This window comes from Episyrphus balteatus, chromosome 2, assembly GCF_945859705.1.
Source record: "Episyrphus balteatus chromosome 2, idEpiBalt1.1, whole genome shotgun sequence".
Taxonomy (NCBI): Eukaryota; Metazoa; Arthropoda; class Insecta; order Diptera; family Syrphidae; genus Episyrphus; species Episyrphus balteatus.
This window is the reverse complement of record NC_079135.1, coordinates 56,757,711-56,775,906: the sequence shown is the minus strand read 5'-3', so window position 1 is coordinate 56,775,906 and position 18,196 is coordinate 56,757,711. Positions and strand designations below refer to the sequence as shown.

The following is an 18,196-nucleotide window of genomic DNA, read 5'->3' as shown; positions in this document are numbered from 1 at the left end:
CCTGGAATGTAGCTGGAAGTTTCGGTTTTTTTGCACCTGAATTGTGAGTCAAAGTTTGTGTCTTTTGAATATGCAGACCATGTTTGGGCAAAACAATCTGCCATATTGGCTGTGTCTGTAATTATTACATCTTGACATTTTATACTAGTAATTTTAGATGGTGAAGAGTATCCTGTAAGGCGGCGAATATTTTGCCACATTTTCTTTGGAGTCGAGCTAGGGCAAATCTGTGCAGTAAACTCACCGATGCTTTTAGCTTTGCTGTCTTTCAGTGCTTTTCTAAATATTGCGTTAGACTTTTTGTACAAAATTAAATGAGTTTGTGTAGGTCTTTTCTGGAATGTTTTAAGTGCAGACATTTTAATTTTGCGAAGTTTTGTTAACTCCGAATTCCACCAGGGAACTACTCTTTTAACTCTCGGATTACACGAAGGATTGGATTGAGGAATAGATGAATTTGCCGCTGCCCTTACCGCTTTTTGAAGTATAGCTGCTTCTTTGTTAATATTGAGGCTAGTTGGTTTGTCTGCTAAATAATTTTGGATTGTGTTTTGATATTTGGACCAATCAGCTAAATCGGTTTTGAATTTGAGATTTGGAGGGTATTTTTCTAATGTTTTCCCAAGAGACAGGGTGGTTAAAATGGGCAAGTGGTCACTATTATTTAGATCAGCTGTAGTTTTCCAGGATATTCCTAGAAATAGTTCTGAAGAGCAGCAGGTTATATCTATGTGCGTAAAGGTGCTATGGGTTGAAAGGTGGGTGGGTGGGAGAACCATCGTTTAAAATTATTAGGTTGGAGTTTAACAAGAAATCCTCAATAATACGGCCTCTTTTATTGGTGGTAGAAGATCCCCATAACCTACTCCATGCGTTGACGTCGCCACCGATTATGATTGGAGGGTCTATTTGGGAAATAATATTGCTAAGATCGGTTGCATGTATATTTTGCTGGGGAGGAATGTAAATGTTTATATAGGTAATTTTTATATGGAGTTGGAACTCAATACAGATAACTTGCAAGTTTGAATTAATGGAAAGAATTTTGTGTGGGATATTTTTTTTTATAAGAATACCTATTCCCTGTTTACCAGTAGTGTTACTTTCTGAATTTGTTAAATACCCATTGTAGCTCTTTGGTACGTTAACCGATGACCGGAAGGGTAAGTGTGTTTCTTGCAGTGCTACTAGACCTGGGTTGTATTCTTTTAATAAAACATTTAACTCGTCAAGGTTATTGAAAAAACCTTTTAAATTCCATTGCAGAATGTTGAGAGTCATGTTTTTTATTTGGCAGGGCTCCCACTGCTTCTTTTTGCACGAAGCAAAAAGAGTGTGATTTCCTGTGCCCGGATCATTGGTGGTATTTTTTGATGGATCATTTGTTTGTAGAGAGAGTATATTTGTTGTTGCTTTATTTTGTTGATCGGATGGAGGCCACGACCCCCCCCGATCGCCAGACGTGCTTGCTGATCCGTTATCAGATAGGCAAGCACGCCCGGCGATCGAAGAGGATCGTGGCCTGAGCTTTGGGTTGTTATTGTTGGAATTACGTTTGCTCATCATCAGATGTTTGCATATAATAAGAATTGTTTTCAATTAAATTATTTGTAATCGAGGAGAAAGGAGATTTTGGAGGGGTTTGAGAGCTTAATATTGTTGCTGTTGCTGTTGTTGTTAATGAAATATTGTTGTTTGGTTTAGAATTGTTGAATTGAGGTGTTTTGGATGGTTGAGATGTAGAAATTTGTTCATTGTTGGATGGAGTTTGGATATTTTTTGGAATTGAAGATGTGCCGGAAGGGGCTGCGGATGATTGAAATTGAGTGCGGATAGGAACTATTGGTTTTTTTGATTGAGTCTGGGTATTTGGGGTCTTTGAGATAGCTTCACGAGCTTTGGAGGAGTAGGCATTAGAGCTGGGGGTGTGTTTGTTGGGTTTATTTGGTTGTAAGCGCGCTTGGCTTCGGCCATTGTGCACTTGTTTCTTGTTTTTATTGTGAGAATGTCTTTGTTTTGTTTGTATTTTGGACAGTCTAATGAGGAGGAAGGGTGTGGCTCTAGGCAGTTAGCGCACATGGTTCGTGTGCAGATTTCTGGTATGTGTGGTGGTAAATTACACTTTTCGCACATTTGAGGTTTCTCACAACGCTTCTTTGTATGGCCCAACAGCTGGCAATTCCGGCACCTCATAGGATTGGGAATATATTCATTGACTTTGACTTTGTTCTATCCTATTTCAACCGTAGAAGGAGCTTGATATAGGTTGAATGTAAGCAAGATAAGGCCAGATGGGACGAATTTGCCATTAATAAATTTGTTAAATTTATAGGCCTCAGTTACGTTTTGTTCGCTCATTCCCTCAACTATATCGGATTCTGGAAGGGTTTTGATCCAGGGAGCATATACTACGCCTTTTGAGGAGTTGAGACGGTCGTGATATTTAACCTGCACTGGACACTTGTCATCACGTAGTTGTGTAATATTTTCGTATTCGGTGCTAATACCATCGATAACTTTTTTTAACACAAAAATACTGACAGATGAGATGGGATTCTCATCGCTCTTTTTTGAGATAACCACGAATTTGGGATTTTTGGAAAAAGTTTTATTTGGGAGAGTTGAAAATATTTCATGTGTTATAGTTTTTTGTTTTTTTGGAGGGTTCGATAATAAGGCGTCAGGAGACAGCCCTTCATATCGATTCCCTTTAGCTTTTGACCCCATTTTGGGGAAAGATAAAGGGAAAAAAACTTATTTACCACGTGCAAACGATGGAGATTTGCTTTATTAGCGAAAAATAAAGAAAGTACAACCGGTTAGTAATGAACCACTCGGGAGAGAAAAGGACGGATATAACGCTATTTATCGAGATCCTAAGTGGCTGTCAAATTTGCTAAATGATGTTTACTCATCGAGAGCAAGACGGAGACTGGTTCTTAATTTAAATCTAGCAAAGAGCAAAGTTTTTGAGATATTGAATTTTCAAAGTCCAAAACACTATTTTTGTGATGTTTTGGCATGGTAATATGTCAAAACCGTGATGTGCTCAATATATTTTGCAATATACATTTAGCTTCACTTTGGGCGTTCGTTATTAAGTTTTTTCTAGGATCAAGTTCCTAAGTATAAAATCTGTTTCTAAATAATAAAATAAAATACGCTAATTTTTTCAGATTTTTATTTTGACACTAGATGGCGCCCCAAGAGGGTTAAAGTTTTTTTTTCATTTGAAATAGGTATGTGTTGACTTATGAGGCCATTTTTTTATATATAGACTTTAATCAAATATTTTTGATGAGGTTCTTGTCTACATTAAACAACGTTTTCAAAAAGGTATAAACCATTTTTTTAGGACCAGAGATTCAGTCAGGACATGCATGTTCTTTTTGGGTTGTATTTTATTTGTCATACTATTTCATAAGCTTGTTATTATGAAACATGCTTGCTTTAATAAACCTAAAAAAACATGCATGCCCTGACTGAGCCCCTGGTCCTTGAAAAATGATTTATACCTTTTATATACTCAGATGGCTAGAAATTAAATTCAGCGAGTATAAATATACTCCAGTCAAAGCGTCGGACAAAAGGGCCTTATCTGCGCACAGAGGCACTGTCAGTTTTTATTTCATGGATCGATAGGGGTATATTTAAAAGGCTTAAACCCAATTTATCACCACCTGATCATTCTTTTTAGCGGAGTTATTCACAAAAATGCATTTTTTAGGATATTTTATTTCTAAGCTAATATCTTTGCTCCAGTATGTCGTAGACATTACTAATTACAGCAAAGAAATAAGAAGAGTCGAAAGAAACAGAGGCCCTATTTTATATAACGAAACGAAAGTCAAAAAAACGATACCCAGGACAACGATAGTCACCACCTAGAGCGATTTAGTACAACTATAATGAATCCAAAAAAATCTTTAGTGGGAAAATATTTTTGTTTACTTTTCTTGTGCTGTTTAATAATGTTTTCTATTCAAAAACATAATAAAATTGAAGTTATATATATATTTTGTGATTTCGACTATTTATTTTTTATTTATTTATTTATTTTTAATTTAAGTTTAGAGAAGAAAATCATCTTTCCGAGAACTTTATCTCTGCCGTTGTTAATTGGCCATGAAGATTGAGATCAATTGATTGTTTTATCGTTTTGTTGTGGTGCTTTAATAATAATACGAAATTTGCTTCTTCCTTTTAATATTTGAGTATGTATGTTTATATTTTTGTTAGTTCATTATATAAAATTGGCTTTGAAGTTTGGAAAACGAAGTTTGACAAACGAGAACGACAGTCAAACGATAGCCAAATGACAGTCGTAAGCATTAACGAGTATCGTTGAAACCAAACGATTATTGTAGTACCCAATAGCATTTGAACAACAACGAATTAGTTTCAACGATAATCGTTTTACAAAATAGGGCCCCAGTTTTAGGACCTTCTGTGAGAGTATCTCTCCTCTACTCCTGCTGCAGCAAGACTGCATAAAGTACTAGCAAAAGAAAAAACTATAAAATCGATAGCTCTCCGTTAACCGGACGCCAGTTTTACTGAAAACTGGTGCACATTCTTTTTGTTTAAACAAATAAAAATAAATAGTATTAAGTCGTAGAAATCTAATTTTTTTTCTTAAATTGTAGATAAATTAAACGAATACATATTTTATTTTGCTAGCCAATACTTGAACTGTTTTCAAAATAATAAGGCAAGTTTGCTAAACAAAACAACGATTAAATGCATATTGCACGGCACTAGTTAGAAGTAATAGAAAGATAGGAAAGAGTTTTTGTTGGCACAGTGAATTGAGAATAAGATGATTTTTATCTCATATTGTCCCACGGGTGGCGTCCAAGCTGGGGGATAAATAAAAGAATGCTGCCTAAGGTAGGGCTCGAACCCACACCTCCAGGTTAGCAGTGAAGCACAACATCCACTGCACCATTGCCACCCGAGACGATGACAATACCTTCTTGTGATTGCTTTGTTACATAATATTCGATTTAAAAATTACTTTAATGAAAATGTATCTATTCTTTATTTTAACAACAGTAAATTGCAGGTAACATGAGTTAATGTTACGTGAGTCACCCAAATATTTTTAAATTTTTCCTCAAAAAATTTAACAAATGTTTGGTTTTATCACTAATTTTAAAAGCTTGTAATTTTAGATGCATGGAATCTCCATTAAAAACAAAATAAGATTCTTAATTTCACAGAAAAAATTCATACTTAAACTCGTGTCCGATTTTTGCAACGCGAGTTACTACCAACAGACTTTTATTTTTTCCAAGCAAATGCTTAAAACAAAAAAATGTTTTACTTAATTATTTATATATTAAAATTGACAAAAATTCTATTTTAGTATTGTAAATTTTTCTGAATGTAACGTGAGTTAACATAGAATTGTCCCTCAGAAAATAGAACTCTTAGAAAGAAACCAATATGATTTTAGGATTAGTGGTCCCAAATACATTACATGTTATACAAATTTTTCTGGAACATTTCAAATAAATGGATATCTTGGCACCTCTTAAGCGTACTCGCCAAGTATAAGCTCCTAATATGAACATAAAAAAGCTATGCTTCATAGTTTTTCATTTTTACTTCAGGCTCATACTTAAAAACCACACTTTGTTATTAAACCACTGTTAAGCTAACTTTTTTTTCTACGACTAATAGAAACCGAAAAAAAATGAAATCCAAGATGCTGCCATTCTCTATGGTATGAAAAAACTAAACTTGTAGGTGGTACAAATTGCTAGTGCATCCTTACTTAGTGGAATACATAAACCTTTTTTAAAGAAATTTTACAAAATGTAATGGAAATGAGACCACCTTCTTTATTTTAAATATTGCATAGTTTAGTAATGTAATTTTTTATTTTTTTGCGGGTGGCAATGGTGCAGTGGATGTAGTACTTGACTGCTAACCTGAAGGTTGTGGGTTCGAGCCCTACCTCAGGCAGCATTCTTTTCTTAATCCCCCAGCTTGGAAACCACCCGTGGGACTATATGAGATAATAATCATCTTATTCTCAATTCACTGTACCAACAAAAAATCTTTTCTATCTTTCTATTCCTTCTAACTAGTGCCGTGCAGTTGCATTTAAAAGACCTTAGTTCTTACAGGCATATAGTTAAATTATTATTATTATTATAAAAAATCTTATGTATTTCGCGATTAACTATTTATTACTATAATGGGTCGTATGCAAGAAGATAAGCTTAAGCTCTTTTCTCACTATCCAGAGCATTAAGACCTATCTAAAAAAAAAAATGAGATCGATCTCAAGCAAAGCTATGAAAAGTGAAAAAAAAGCTTTCTTTTGCAAACGACCAAATCTGTGTAAAATTTTTGTCTAAAAGTAAATGCATGCACTGACAAGTTGTTCCTTACTGGAACTTCTGTTATTGACATGAAATTAATTTTTTTATTCATGTTTAGACAAACAAAAAACTGAAATGCTTTTTTATTTAGTTGGAACATCTATTAATCAAACATCTGCCGGCTCATCACAAGGAACATTAGTTAAATCATCAGTGGTGTCAAATTTAAGCAGCGTCAGTTCCCTTGCAACTAACAACAACAACAACGCTAGCATCAATACAAATAGCTCTTCTAAGTTGCTAAATAATATATCATCGTCTAGCGAAAGGCATAACACAACTTCACATTCTTCTTCACATTCAACACTTAATAATAGTTCAGCAATAACATGGTCATCGGTAACAACAGGCCACGATCACCTGAACAATTCTGGTGGTGGGAGTGGAGGCAAAAACTCTGCCCCGCCGCTTTATCAAAGTCCACAATTCCAACACGAATTTCCATCATTAGATGGTACTGGTGCTCCGAGTCACCAAAAAGGTGCATCCTCATCATCTGTTTCAGGAAATCAACAGCACCAATCACATCAGCAGCAGTTTCACCAACACAACAACAATTACCACCATCATCCAAACCAACAGCAGCAACAACCACAACAACAATACAATCAAAACTACAGAGATGGCAATGGCGGAAGAGACGAACGAGATCAATATCATCACCAGAACAAACAGCAGCATCAATACCAGCATCATCATCACCAACAACACCACCACCAGCATCAATCGTCATCGAGGATGACAACACAAGAGGGCGATGTGCAACAAGTAAGTCTAAGACCGCAAACGGATGCCAATACATGGACAAATCAGCAACAGGGTGGCAAACAGCAGCATGTACAAAACGAAGGTGGGCAGCAACAGACTACTGGCAACCAACAGGGCCAGGCCCCCCTGCAAGCGGTTCCACCTCCATTGCTCGCTCTAATGCCATCATTTATGGTGCGTGGGGGTGGAGGCTCCTCTGCGTCTTCTTCAGACACACAGGGACGCTCATTAACGCCACCAACAGTTGGAGCGGACTATCAATATCATCGTCAACAAAATGGCGGCGGCGAAAGAGGAAATTATTCATCAACCGTGAATCAGGGGTCTAACAACAGAGGCAATAATCAGAAAGATTATCGTTCGAATTCACCAAATGTGATTGTCAGTGGCGGCAGTTCATTCCGATCAAATGTAACAATGATGGGCAAACGCCCTCCACAAGTAAATACACCGCCTCCGCAGCAACAGCGCCAAAATAAAGATTTGGTCGCTTCGAGCCTTCCACCACCATATGTCGAACCCGAAGTTGCACTTCAACAAAGGCCAATAATTAAAGAGGAAGACTTGGAGCGCTTGAATGCAATCGCCAAAGATGACAGTTGGACGCAACAAGATGATATCGATTACAACCCAAAGCTGGCTTATTCTGACGATGAGGATGAATCACCTTCACCAGATACCGAGCGACAGCCAATGTTTGCAACGACGACAGCAGCAAAAATTAATAGTGAGCAAAAAACGATAAATAAGTCTACATCAGAGTCTAACAGATCGTGGACCAGAGATCGAGATACATCTAAAGAACAGCAACATCGAAAATCAGAAGATAATTCATCTTCACAACAAAATGGTCATCGAGGTGTAGTCGCGCTGGATGCTGGAGTTTACGAACGTGCAAAGCAGCGCAAAGAGGAGGAAGAAAAACGTGAGCTGGAACGGCGCCAAGCGGCGGCAAAAAAACTATTAGAGCTGGAAATGAAGATGAATAGCAAAAAAGTGGCCAACTCAGCAGGGGGTAGTGATAATGATTTACCAGGGACCTCTGGAGGAGCAGGTGCTTGTGCAGTTATAACTAATATTGGATCATATGAAGACAGTCGCCAAAAAGACGATGATTATCAACATCAACCACAACGCGATGTCGGTGGTCGTCGTGGTTACCAAAAAGATGGTGGCGGTAACAGTGGCCGTGATTACAATCGATACGATAGAGATCGAGAACGTGATCGTGAGTATGGCCGTAGCGGCCCATCACATGGAGGTCATCAAAAGCCGGGGTTTTCAGCTCATTTCCAATCGAATTTGCCACCTCGTTTTCAGAGGCAACAACAACTATTGCTTCAGCAGCAGCAACAACAACAGTCTAACCAATCTAATACTAGATCCATCACTGCCAATCAGCAACAGTCGACAGGTGGCGCCGGTGGGTATTCATCCCATGAAAAGCAATATGATTCGAATCGATATAGTCATAACCAACATTATAGATCGCAGACTCAGCCACGTCGCAACGATGGGGGCGATATGATGCGGCGAAACGATCGTAGCGACCGAGATCATGGTAGCTATAGATCCGGGTACAATAGAAACCGAATGGATGATTCCAGCGAGCACGAAGATCGTTATAACAGACGAAGCAACGACGAATACCATCGTGGAATGTCTCGCAGCATTTCGGACTCTTCACAACGTAAGACAAGTGTTTCTTCTAATGATGACCCACAGCAGCAACGTTCTTCTGAATTTCTTGGAGGAGCTGTTGGTGGTGTAGCGTCATCCTCAACGGTAGGATCTTGGGCGGAAGAGACAGACGCGGAAATCCGTCGACAACGGGATGAGAGTTTTTCTAGTGGCCACAGCCGTAATGAAGACGAAATTCATGTAAAGCATATATTGCAGCGTCCACCGCAACACCATAAAAGTGCATCCGAAAGTAGTACTAATACAACCATTGACAAGCTTCCCGGTGCAGCTTCTGAAAAAGATAACTCTTACTCGTCAACAGGCGCCACAAAAGTAGAAGAGCAAAAGGACGTAGCAAATAATTCAAATAGTGAATCATTAGCATTTGTTCCAACCCAAATATTACGTCGCTCTGAAAGTCCTACCCCACAGCCGGCTCCTGAACTAAAGTTGAAAGAAAAATCGTCGTCATTGAGCGAAGGAAGTTTTTCTGAATCTTTGAACAAAAGCGACCAGCAGTGTGACCAAGTTGATCAAAACGAACAAGTCGCTGGCAATGTTGAATTACAACAAAGAAAACGTAAAGAAAGCGAAAGTAACAGTGTGAGTGGTTCAGTTGCGAAAAAAGAGGATGAGAAGGTTGAAGACAGGTCACAGCGTGGGGATAATAAACGACCAAGCCCCAGAGGTGTTGGAAGTGGAAATGATCGTAGACATGATATGCGTGGTCCACCTTCAAGAGGATACGGTTCATATCGTGGTGGTCCAAGCAGTGGCGGTGGAAGTTGGAGTCGAAGAGGTAGTGGAGGTGGTGTGCGAATGGGTGGTAATAGAAATTACCAAAACGAGTGGAGTGAGTCAGAGAATTCCGAAGAGGTTGATGAAGATGGATACGGAAGGCGTTCAGAAAGAAGTCCAAAAGTTCCAAGAAAAGTAAGTACTCTTTTTTTGTAATTTTAAACATAAAATAATTAAAAAAAAAACCAGCAATAATATTAGTTGGTTTCAGAATACAAGCTTGTAGAATTGGGGAAAACAATGTAGGAAAAGTACTTTGAAAAGTGTAAAACATAAAACGGGTAATGTTTGTGTTGAATCGGTATTTTTTGGTCACTTCCTTCTATATGCAAGTAAAAATTTTTTATTTCATACTTTTTCCCTACGTTTCGTCGTAATTTCTCGACTTCATCGGGGAAATTTTATTAAATCTGTTAAAACTTGATATTAAAATTTACAATATTACAAGAATTTTTTTTTTGTAACTTACATTTTTTTTTACTTTTAATAATTATAATTTCTGATAAATGATTTTGAAATTTTTAATTTTCTAAAATAAAATATAAATTATTGAAATTAAATAAATAAAAATTAAATAAAAACATACATCACAGCACTTTAGAAAAACTAAATGAAAAAAAAAAAAAACAATTTGAATTTAAATTTAAACAGAAAATTACACCGCTCTGCAAGAGAATATCTAACTAGCTATTGTGTTGTCTCCATCTTCATGAGTATTCATTGTTTTTTCTGTATTTTGTTGTATATGTACGTATACTTTCAAGTGTGTATCTATTGTTTACTCTCTTTTCCTTGTCCATTATTATTGTATTGTTGAAGTCTGCAGAGTGGCCAGTTTCTAGTATATGTTGTCATAACCCATTGTATTGTATTGTATTTTATTGAGACTTTAAAAACGAGATAGTTACATGAATACATAGGAATACATATCTGGACTTTTCTTTCTTGTATAATGATTGGAGGCTGTAATGTATGGCCTTCCTTTTCGATTAATTTATTTTTGAGTGCCAACATGGCTTGTCTTTTTCATTCTTAAAGAGTATAATAGTTCTCGCTCACGAACTAAAAATTTTCTTTGACGTTTGTCATTACTAATACTAAAATAATAAGATACATATATATACAATAAGATAGAAGAGGTACATTATAAATACAGAGATTGAGATAAACGAATATATGACATAAAGATATAATTGAACATATGATTTCTTTTTGGTATTTATTGAGATGACCTACTGGATGTCAGTTTTGATATTTATATTTTTTTTTGTTTTTTTTTTTTTTTTTTTTTGTTTATTTATCATTTGTTTTCGAATTTTGTTGATATAGATATTTTTGTTTTACTTATAATTTGTATCTTTATAAAATTGAGTGTTTGTTTGTTTTATTTTCATTCATTTAGGATTACTTTCATTTTGATATTTTGAAAATTGAATGTTAAATGTTACTTGTTAGAGGTTAATCAATGATTTATTTAGTTTTCTTTTATATATTTTTCTTTTGGAGATAAAGTTTTATTTAAGTGTGTTTTTTGTAGTGAGTGATGAGTGTTGTTAGTGTAATTGAAAATATTTTATCATTTCTCGTTTTTATTATTCTTAGAACTAGTACATTATAGTTGAAGGCAAAGCAAACAATAATAGTATAGTTTTGACCCAGCTTTAGTCAATAATAATGATGTATGATAATTATAATTACTTTGAATGTATTTTGTGTTTGTTTAGGATTTAATTATTAAGATTTAGAATTGTGTAGAATTGTCATAACCCAGTGGATTATCTTTAGCTACGAATATCCGCTTTGTGTTCGATTAATCTCGTCTTCAATGATCTCTTTGTAGTCCCAATGTAGATCATATTGCACGGCTCCCCCTCAATATGATCTACATTGGGACAATAACACTGGCGCGCGATTAACTGTTTCGCCCTATTTCGGACCCGAGAAATCCATTGGCATCATTAGTTTTTCGATTTATCGGTACGACTTCGAACAAAATTTTTTTTGAAAGTTTTTTCAATTATTTTGAGAATTTTCCACTGTTTTTAGTCATTTTTCAATCAAAAACAATGTTTATATTGCTAATAATTCTGCTCAAACGTTGTTTGCTACATTGTAAACAATTTTGAACAATTTATTTGAAAGTTTAGTGATTTTTTTTGAATTTTTTTTAAAAAAATCGGAATTTTTTACATTGTTATCGTTTTTTCGCACAAAAACAAAAACATATTCTCTTTTGCACAAATACATAGCATGTTTTCCATTAAAAATTAATTTAACTGTAAATTTAGTGTTGATTAAACTTTGACATAATATCGATAGCATCGATAACAAAAAAATATCGAGTATATCGATACTTCACAAAACTATCGATAGTTTCAATACTTCCAAATTATTTTACCACAAGGCTACCGATATTATCTATAGTTTTGAAATTAATTAAACACACTTTGAACTACAAGTTAAGTTTTCGTTTGACATTGGATGTAAACAACGAATTAACATAGTGTTTGGTAGATATCGATAGTTTCCATTGTCGATTGTATCGATAGTTTTAAGAAAAAATATCGGTAGCCTTGTGTGGTATAATAATTTGGAAGTATTGAAACTATCGATAGTTTTGTGAAGTATCGATATACTCGATATTTTTTTGTTATCGATGCTATCGGTAGTATGTCAAAGTATAACCAACACTAAATTAACAGTTAATTTAATTTTCAATGGAAAACATGCTATGTATTTGTGCAAAAGAGAACAAAAACAGCGAAAAAACGATAACAATGTAAAAAAATTCGATTTTTTTAAAAAAATTTCAAAAAAAAATCACTAAACTTTCAAATAAATTGTTCAAAATTGTTTACAATGTCTTTCTACTGGTATCAAATAACGTTTGAGCAGAATTATTAGCAATATAAACAATGTTTTTGATTGAAAAATGACTAAAAACAGTGGAAAATTCTCAAAATAATTGAAAAAACTTTCAAAAAAATTTTTGTTCGAAGTCGTACCGATAAATCGAAAAACTAATGATGCCAATGGATTTCTCGGGTCCGAAATATGGCGAAACAGTTATTCGCGCGCCTGTCAAGAATTTCGACTTGCACAGTGTAATAGATACACACTTGAAAGTCTACGTATACAACAAAATATAGAACAAACAATGAAAACTCAAGAAGATCGAGACAACACAATAAATAGCTGGTTATTCTCTTTAAATTCAAATTGTTTTTTTTTTTTCATTTAGTTTTTCTAAAGTGCTTTGATGTATTTTTTATTTAATTTTTATTTATTTAATTTCAATAATTTATATTTTATTTTAGAAAATTACAAATTTAAAAATCATTTATCAGTAATTATAATTATTAAAAGTAAAAAAAAATATTTTCATGTAAGTTTAAAAAAATATTCTTGTAATAGTGTAAATTTTAATATCAAGTCTTAACAGATAATAAAATTACCCGTAGGGAAAAAAATGAAACAAAAATTTTTTTATTTGCATATAGAAGGAAGTGACCAAAAAAGCCCGATTCAACACAAACATTATTAGTTCAAATAATTGGTCAAATTATCATTAATTCATTTTAATCCGTGAAAAAGTGGACACGAAATATGGATACATTATGCAACCTTTTTTTACTTTATGCAATAGCAAATCACAAGTAACAAACGGCAAATCTTTATGAAATTAGCTAGAAAAGATTCCTTATGGCAAGAAATATAATTTACGGTGTATTGATAATCTAAAAGCATTTTTATAGCATAATTTTTGCAATTATAGAAAATTTTCACATAAACGTAATTGGAAAACAAGCCCAATGAAAACAATATGATTCCAATAGTGACGATGATAATATGTATTCTCTTATGATTTCTAAAACAAATTAACTTTTAAGCAAACTTCGTTACACAATATTTTATTTGAAAATAACTTTAGTGAAAACGAATCATCTATTCTTTGTTATTATAACAATCACGGCTGTTCTAATTTCCATTCGAATTCTCTCGTTTTCGAATTTTAGCTGCTTCCGGTAGCTCCGAATTCCGTATTCGAACTCATTTTGCGGATTCATATGTGGTTTGAAAAACAAACGGATTTACAATCCGACAAATTTTTGCCGTTTTCAATCCGGGCTACCGGAAAACAATATTCGTTTTCAATCCGTACGGAGTCAATTTTTGTTTACTAAATTAGTGTAACGTGAGTTACCTAAATATTTTCAATTTTTTCCTTGAAATATTGGACAAATGTTGGTTTTGTTACTAATTTTAAAAGTTTATAATTTTGTATGTATAGAATCTTCATTTAAAATTACTAAAGATTCTAAATTTTACAGAAAAAATTCATTCTGTCGCACTCTTGAAACTTGTGTCCGATTAATGTAACGTGAGTTAGCAAAAGAATTTTATTTTTTCTAAGCAAATTCTAAAAATTAAAAAAAATTGATTTACTTAACGGGGTATGCTATTATTCGTATCAATTTATATTAAAATTGACAAAAAATATGTATTAATGTATCGGAAATTTTTCTGAATGTAACGTGAGTTATCATAAAATTGCCCAAATCGATAAATACACAGAACAAACAATTCGGATTTATCAAATAATTAAGATCAAAGATTGTTTGTACGTGTCTTATAGGAGAGCTCAGATATGTGTGTGTAATTCGCTTGCACCATACTTCATTAAAAGAAATTCCATTTGAAACATTTTCAAATTCATTCAATTCACTAGATCTTAGGGACGGGAAAAAAGTGGCAGACATTTTGGATATCAAAATTCTTAAACACAGGCCTAAACGTGATATTAGGTTCTAGATCGACTCCGAAAACTTGAATAAAGTTGTATAAAGGTTAACTCTAGATTGTAGTTACTTAGAAACTTCGACTTTAATAATATATTTAACCATTTCCCCATTTAATTTTTTATTTAATGATTTAATTTTTGTCAATAGGATCATGTCGGCCGTGATCAAAGGAGAGGTGGAGGGGGTGGTGGTGGAAGTGGAGCAGACAGTAGCTCTCAATCTCATAAAGAAGGTTTTGCCCCACGTGGTGAACCTTCTAGACGTGGACGTGGAGGGGGAAATATAGGAAGCAGTTCACGTGTGTCGGATTCGAATTCTGGATATCGACGTGATAATAGAGGAGGTAATAGCAACATGGGGCCCCGTCGTAGTGGTGATAATTACAGTTCTCAACGTTCTATTCATGATGATCAGAAAGATAAGAAAAGCATATCTGAAGACTCGCCCGAAACATCTGATAAAACAAAGCAGAATCAGCTGGCTCTTACTGCCGGATTAAAAAAAGCAGATAATGTTATTTCCGATTCAGAAAAAACTAAGCCGAAACAGCAAAGCCCACAGCCTACAAAAAAACCCGACGAAGGGAAAAAATCGTCTCCACCCAAAAACTTTGGCCCTGCATCTGGTTATCAAAGCATTAGGAAAGAAGGCACGTCGAGTAATAAAAACGACGATAAACCAGATTTAGAAAAAGAAACTGAACGAAAGAAATCATTATCGAAAGAGAAGGAATTAGTGCAACAGCAACGCAGCAACAGTTCTGGTCAGATAAGCACTCAACAAAGAACAAGCACAGGCTCGTCAGGTATGACCCAGAAAAAGGAGGAAAGACCGTCAATGACATCCTCAACATCATCTAAACCCGTCACGTCTACAACAAAGCCTCCCCCTGGTCTAGGTTTTAAACAGCCAAACTCATCAATTTCCGGGAATCAGCAACAATCTTCGACAAGCAGTTCTTCAACAAATAAAGATTCTGTTTTACAGAAGAGTAAATCATCAACCGACGCACGTGGCGGAAGTACCTCGTCATCTTCAACGTCCTCTCAACAATCTTCATCTTCCAATAACAAGATTCTACCACAGCGATTGAATAAAACACAACAATGGGAGACAACTAGCAGAACATCATCTATCGCTAATTGGGAAAAGGGAGATAAGTCACCAGAAGGACCGTCAAACGATAATACATCTGGTAGCGAGAATAAAGACAAGAAATCGATCGCAACTGATAAATCGGTTATTGATGGTGTTAACGCTCCCGTCAATACAATTATATTCGAAAACACTAACTATAAAACTGCAGCACAAATCCAACAGCAACCACAAGTCAAACGACAAGTGTCAAACCAATCTGACACGTCGTCTTCTCAAAGCGGCCCGGTTAACCAGAAATCATCAGAAGTACCACAAGTACAGCAACATCAACAACAAGCTGAGGTTATAACAACAGCTATCTCGCAAATGTCGTTCAATAATAGTAGCAATCCATCTGGAGGTATAGTTCCTCCAACCGAGAATAACAGCAACACTGATTATGATAAGGAAATGAAACTCGGTTTCACATTTGAAACAGAATACTCACATATGGCGGACGATAAGAACCCGACCGCCATTTCCACAGCCACTGCTCCAGTGTGTACAAAAACTGTTCCGACTAAACTTGCTGGTGGACTTCAGCCGATCGCAACTCAAAGTGGGCCACCGCCAGTGACGTCTGGTACACCACCTGGTCAGCAAAACATCATATCCACAGTAGATCTTAATATGAAAATTGCTAGTGTTAAAAAAGTCTGGGAAAGCGTGTCACCAATGCCAACAGTTATGGAACATGTAGCCGCAGCGGCTGCTGTTGCTGCGCAACAAGCAAGTGAAGTTGAAGCTTCTCAACATCTATCTTCAAATTACAGCAACCAACAGCACATTCAACATTATGCTGTGGCACATGCTGGCAATATCCATATGCAACATGCACTCTCATCTCCTGGTCCGCAACCAGCTCCTTATGGAAATTCATATGATCCTGGAATGGAACAGCACTTCGGACAAAAAGAAGTTTCTGACTCAGATGGGTCTTCAGTTGTCGGTTATAGTCCAAGCCCCCAACATGGCCAAGTGCAAGTACCATCTGGACCAGGAGGCCATGGAGTTTCTAACCTGGTAATGAAACATGCTGCCGATGCAGCAAAAGTTAAAGCTACTCAACAGCAGATGCATCCTGCAGGATTAGGTATGTCCCCTCCGCCTAATGCAATGCAACAACAGCAACAAGCAGTACAACAACAACAGCAGGCAGTACAACAAGCGCAACAACAACATGCAGTACAGCATCAACAACAACAACAACAACAACAACAACAACAACAACAGCAGCAACAGCAACAACAACAACAACAACAGCAACAACAACAACAGCAACAACAACAGCAACAACAACAACAACAACAACAACAACAGCAACAGCAGCAACAACAACAACAACAACAGCAGCAGCAACAACAACAACAGCAGCAGCAGCAGCACCCAAATCAAATGCATCCAGCAGCTGTAGCAGCAGCTGCAGCCGCAGTAGCTCAACAGCAACAGCAGCCACAGCCGTTCTATCAAGCATCTCAATTTACAGGGATACCGACAATTCCTAGTCCACCGGCTGTTTTATTTAACTCAGGCACGATGCCGTCACAAAGCGGTCTATATGCTCCATTCCAAATCGATCAGGGTCGATCACAGTTTTCACAGTTCCCTCCAGCCCCACATTACGGTACGACTGGTAGCGGACCATACAATGCATACATGCAAACGCCTCCAAACATGCCAACGGCCCCAGCACCTGAAATGTATTCGAATATTCCATCTCAATTCAGAATGAGTGGAGCGGTTCAATCGCCCTTCAATCAGAACCAGCAATTGAGCAACCCCAACACGGTTCTTATATCGTCGAACTCGAATTCACTTATGTCAGCCTCAGTGAAACCAACATCTCAACAACTAGGAACTATAGGATCCAAAAATAATGCAGGAGCTGTAGCAGTAGCAGCTGCTTCAGGCCCATATGCTCAACAATACATGGGACTATACCCGCCACAGCAAGCACCACCACCTCCTCTTCAATCAAATAGCTATTATTCAAACTCGGCAGGGGGCCAAGGTCCGTTTTATGGCGGACCAGCGGCCGCAGGAGCTACACAAAGCTATGGTCTCCAAACTGCGGCAGGTATGTTCGGAGGTCACGCTGGCCCAGGTGGCCCATCGACTGGACCTCCTCCGCAATCGGCGCAACAAATAGCGAGTTTTAACTCGCAGTTTATGAATTCGCCGTTGTTGACAGCGGCAGCGATTAATCAATTCCGAGGTGGTCCGACACCTCAACAGACAGCAGCCCAAGCGTACATGAAATCGAATCAAGGACAAAACCATATGCAGGATTCAGTAAGGTGTATCGAATTTTTGTATGTTCAATATTTATTTAAATCGTTTTAACAGATGGGGCGTCAGTTAAAGAGTCCATTAGGTGCTGATGTAAGTCTCAACCTAGCGAAACAAGTGCAATCCCAACCAAGCCCACCGCATCATAAAAATTACCAGAATGTAAGTGAATTTCATTATTAACTAATACCAAGGGGCCTATTCTGTGAAAAAATTAATCGAAAATATTTTCACCCTAAATCGGATTCTCGTTCTATGAAAAAATGTTAACAAACGTCTAAAACTTTCATAATTAATAAATTTGTTTTCACGCCGAAATTTCGAAAT

At 36.3% G+C, this 18,196-nt stretch overlaps 1 protein-coding gene across 2 annotated transcripts in view; it reads left to right on the top strand.

The window, feature by feature from the left end:
• LOC129908809 (protein PRRC2C) overlaps positions 1 to 18,196 on the top strand; it is a 49,918-nt gene that overhangs the window by 19,189 nt on the left and 12,533 nt on the right. For both annotated transcript variants that reach the window (XM_055985574.1, XM_055985575.1), the window contains exons 4-6: positions 6,484 to 9,776; positions 14,591 to 17,872; positions 17,927 to 18,031. In XM_055985574.1, the coding sequence (XP_055841549.1) occupies positions 6,484 to 9,776; positions 14,591 to 17,872; positions 17,927 to 18,031 (6,680 nt within the window). The remainder of the gene's footprint in view (positions 1 to 6,483; positions 9,777 to 14,590; positions 17,873 to 17,926; positions 18,032 to 18,196) is intronic.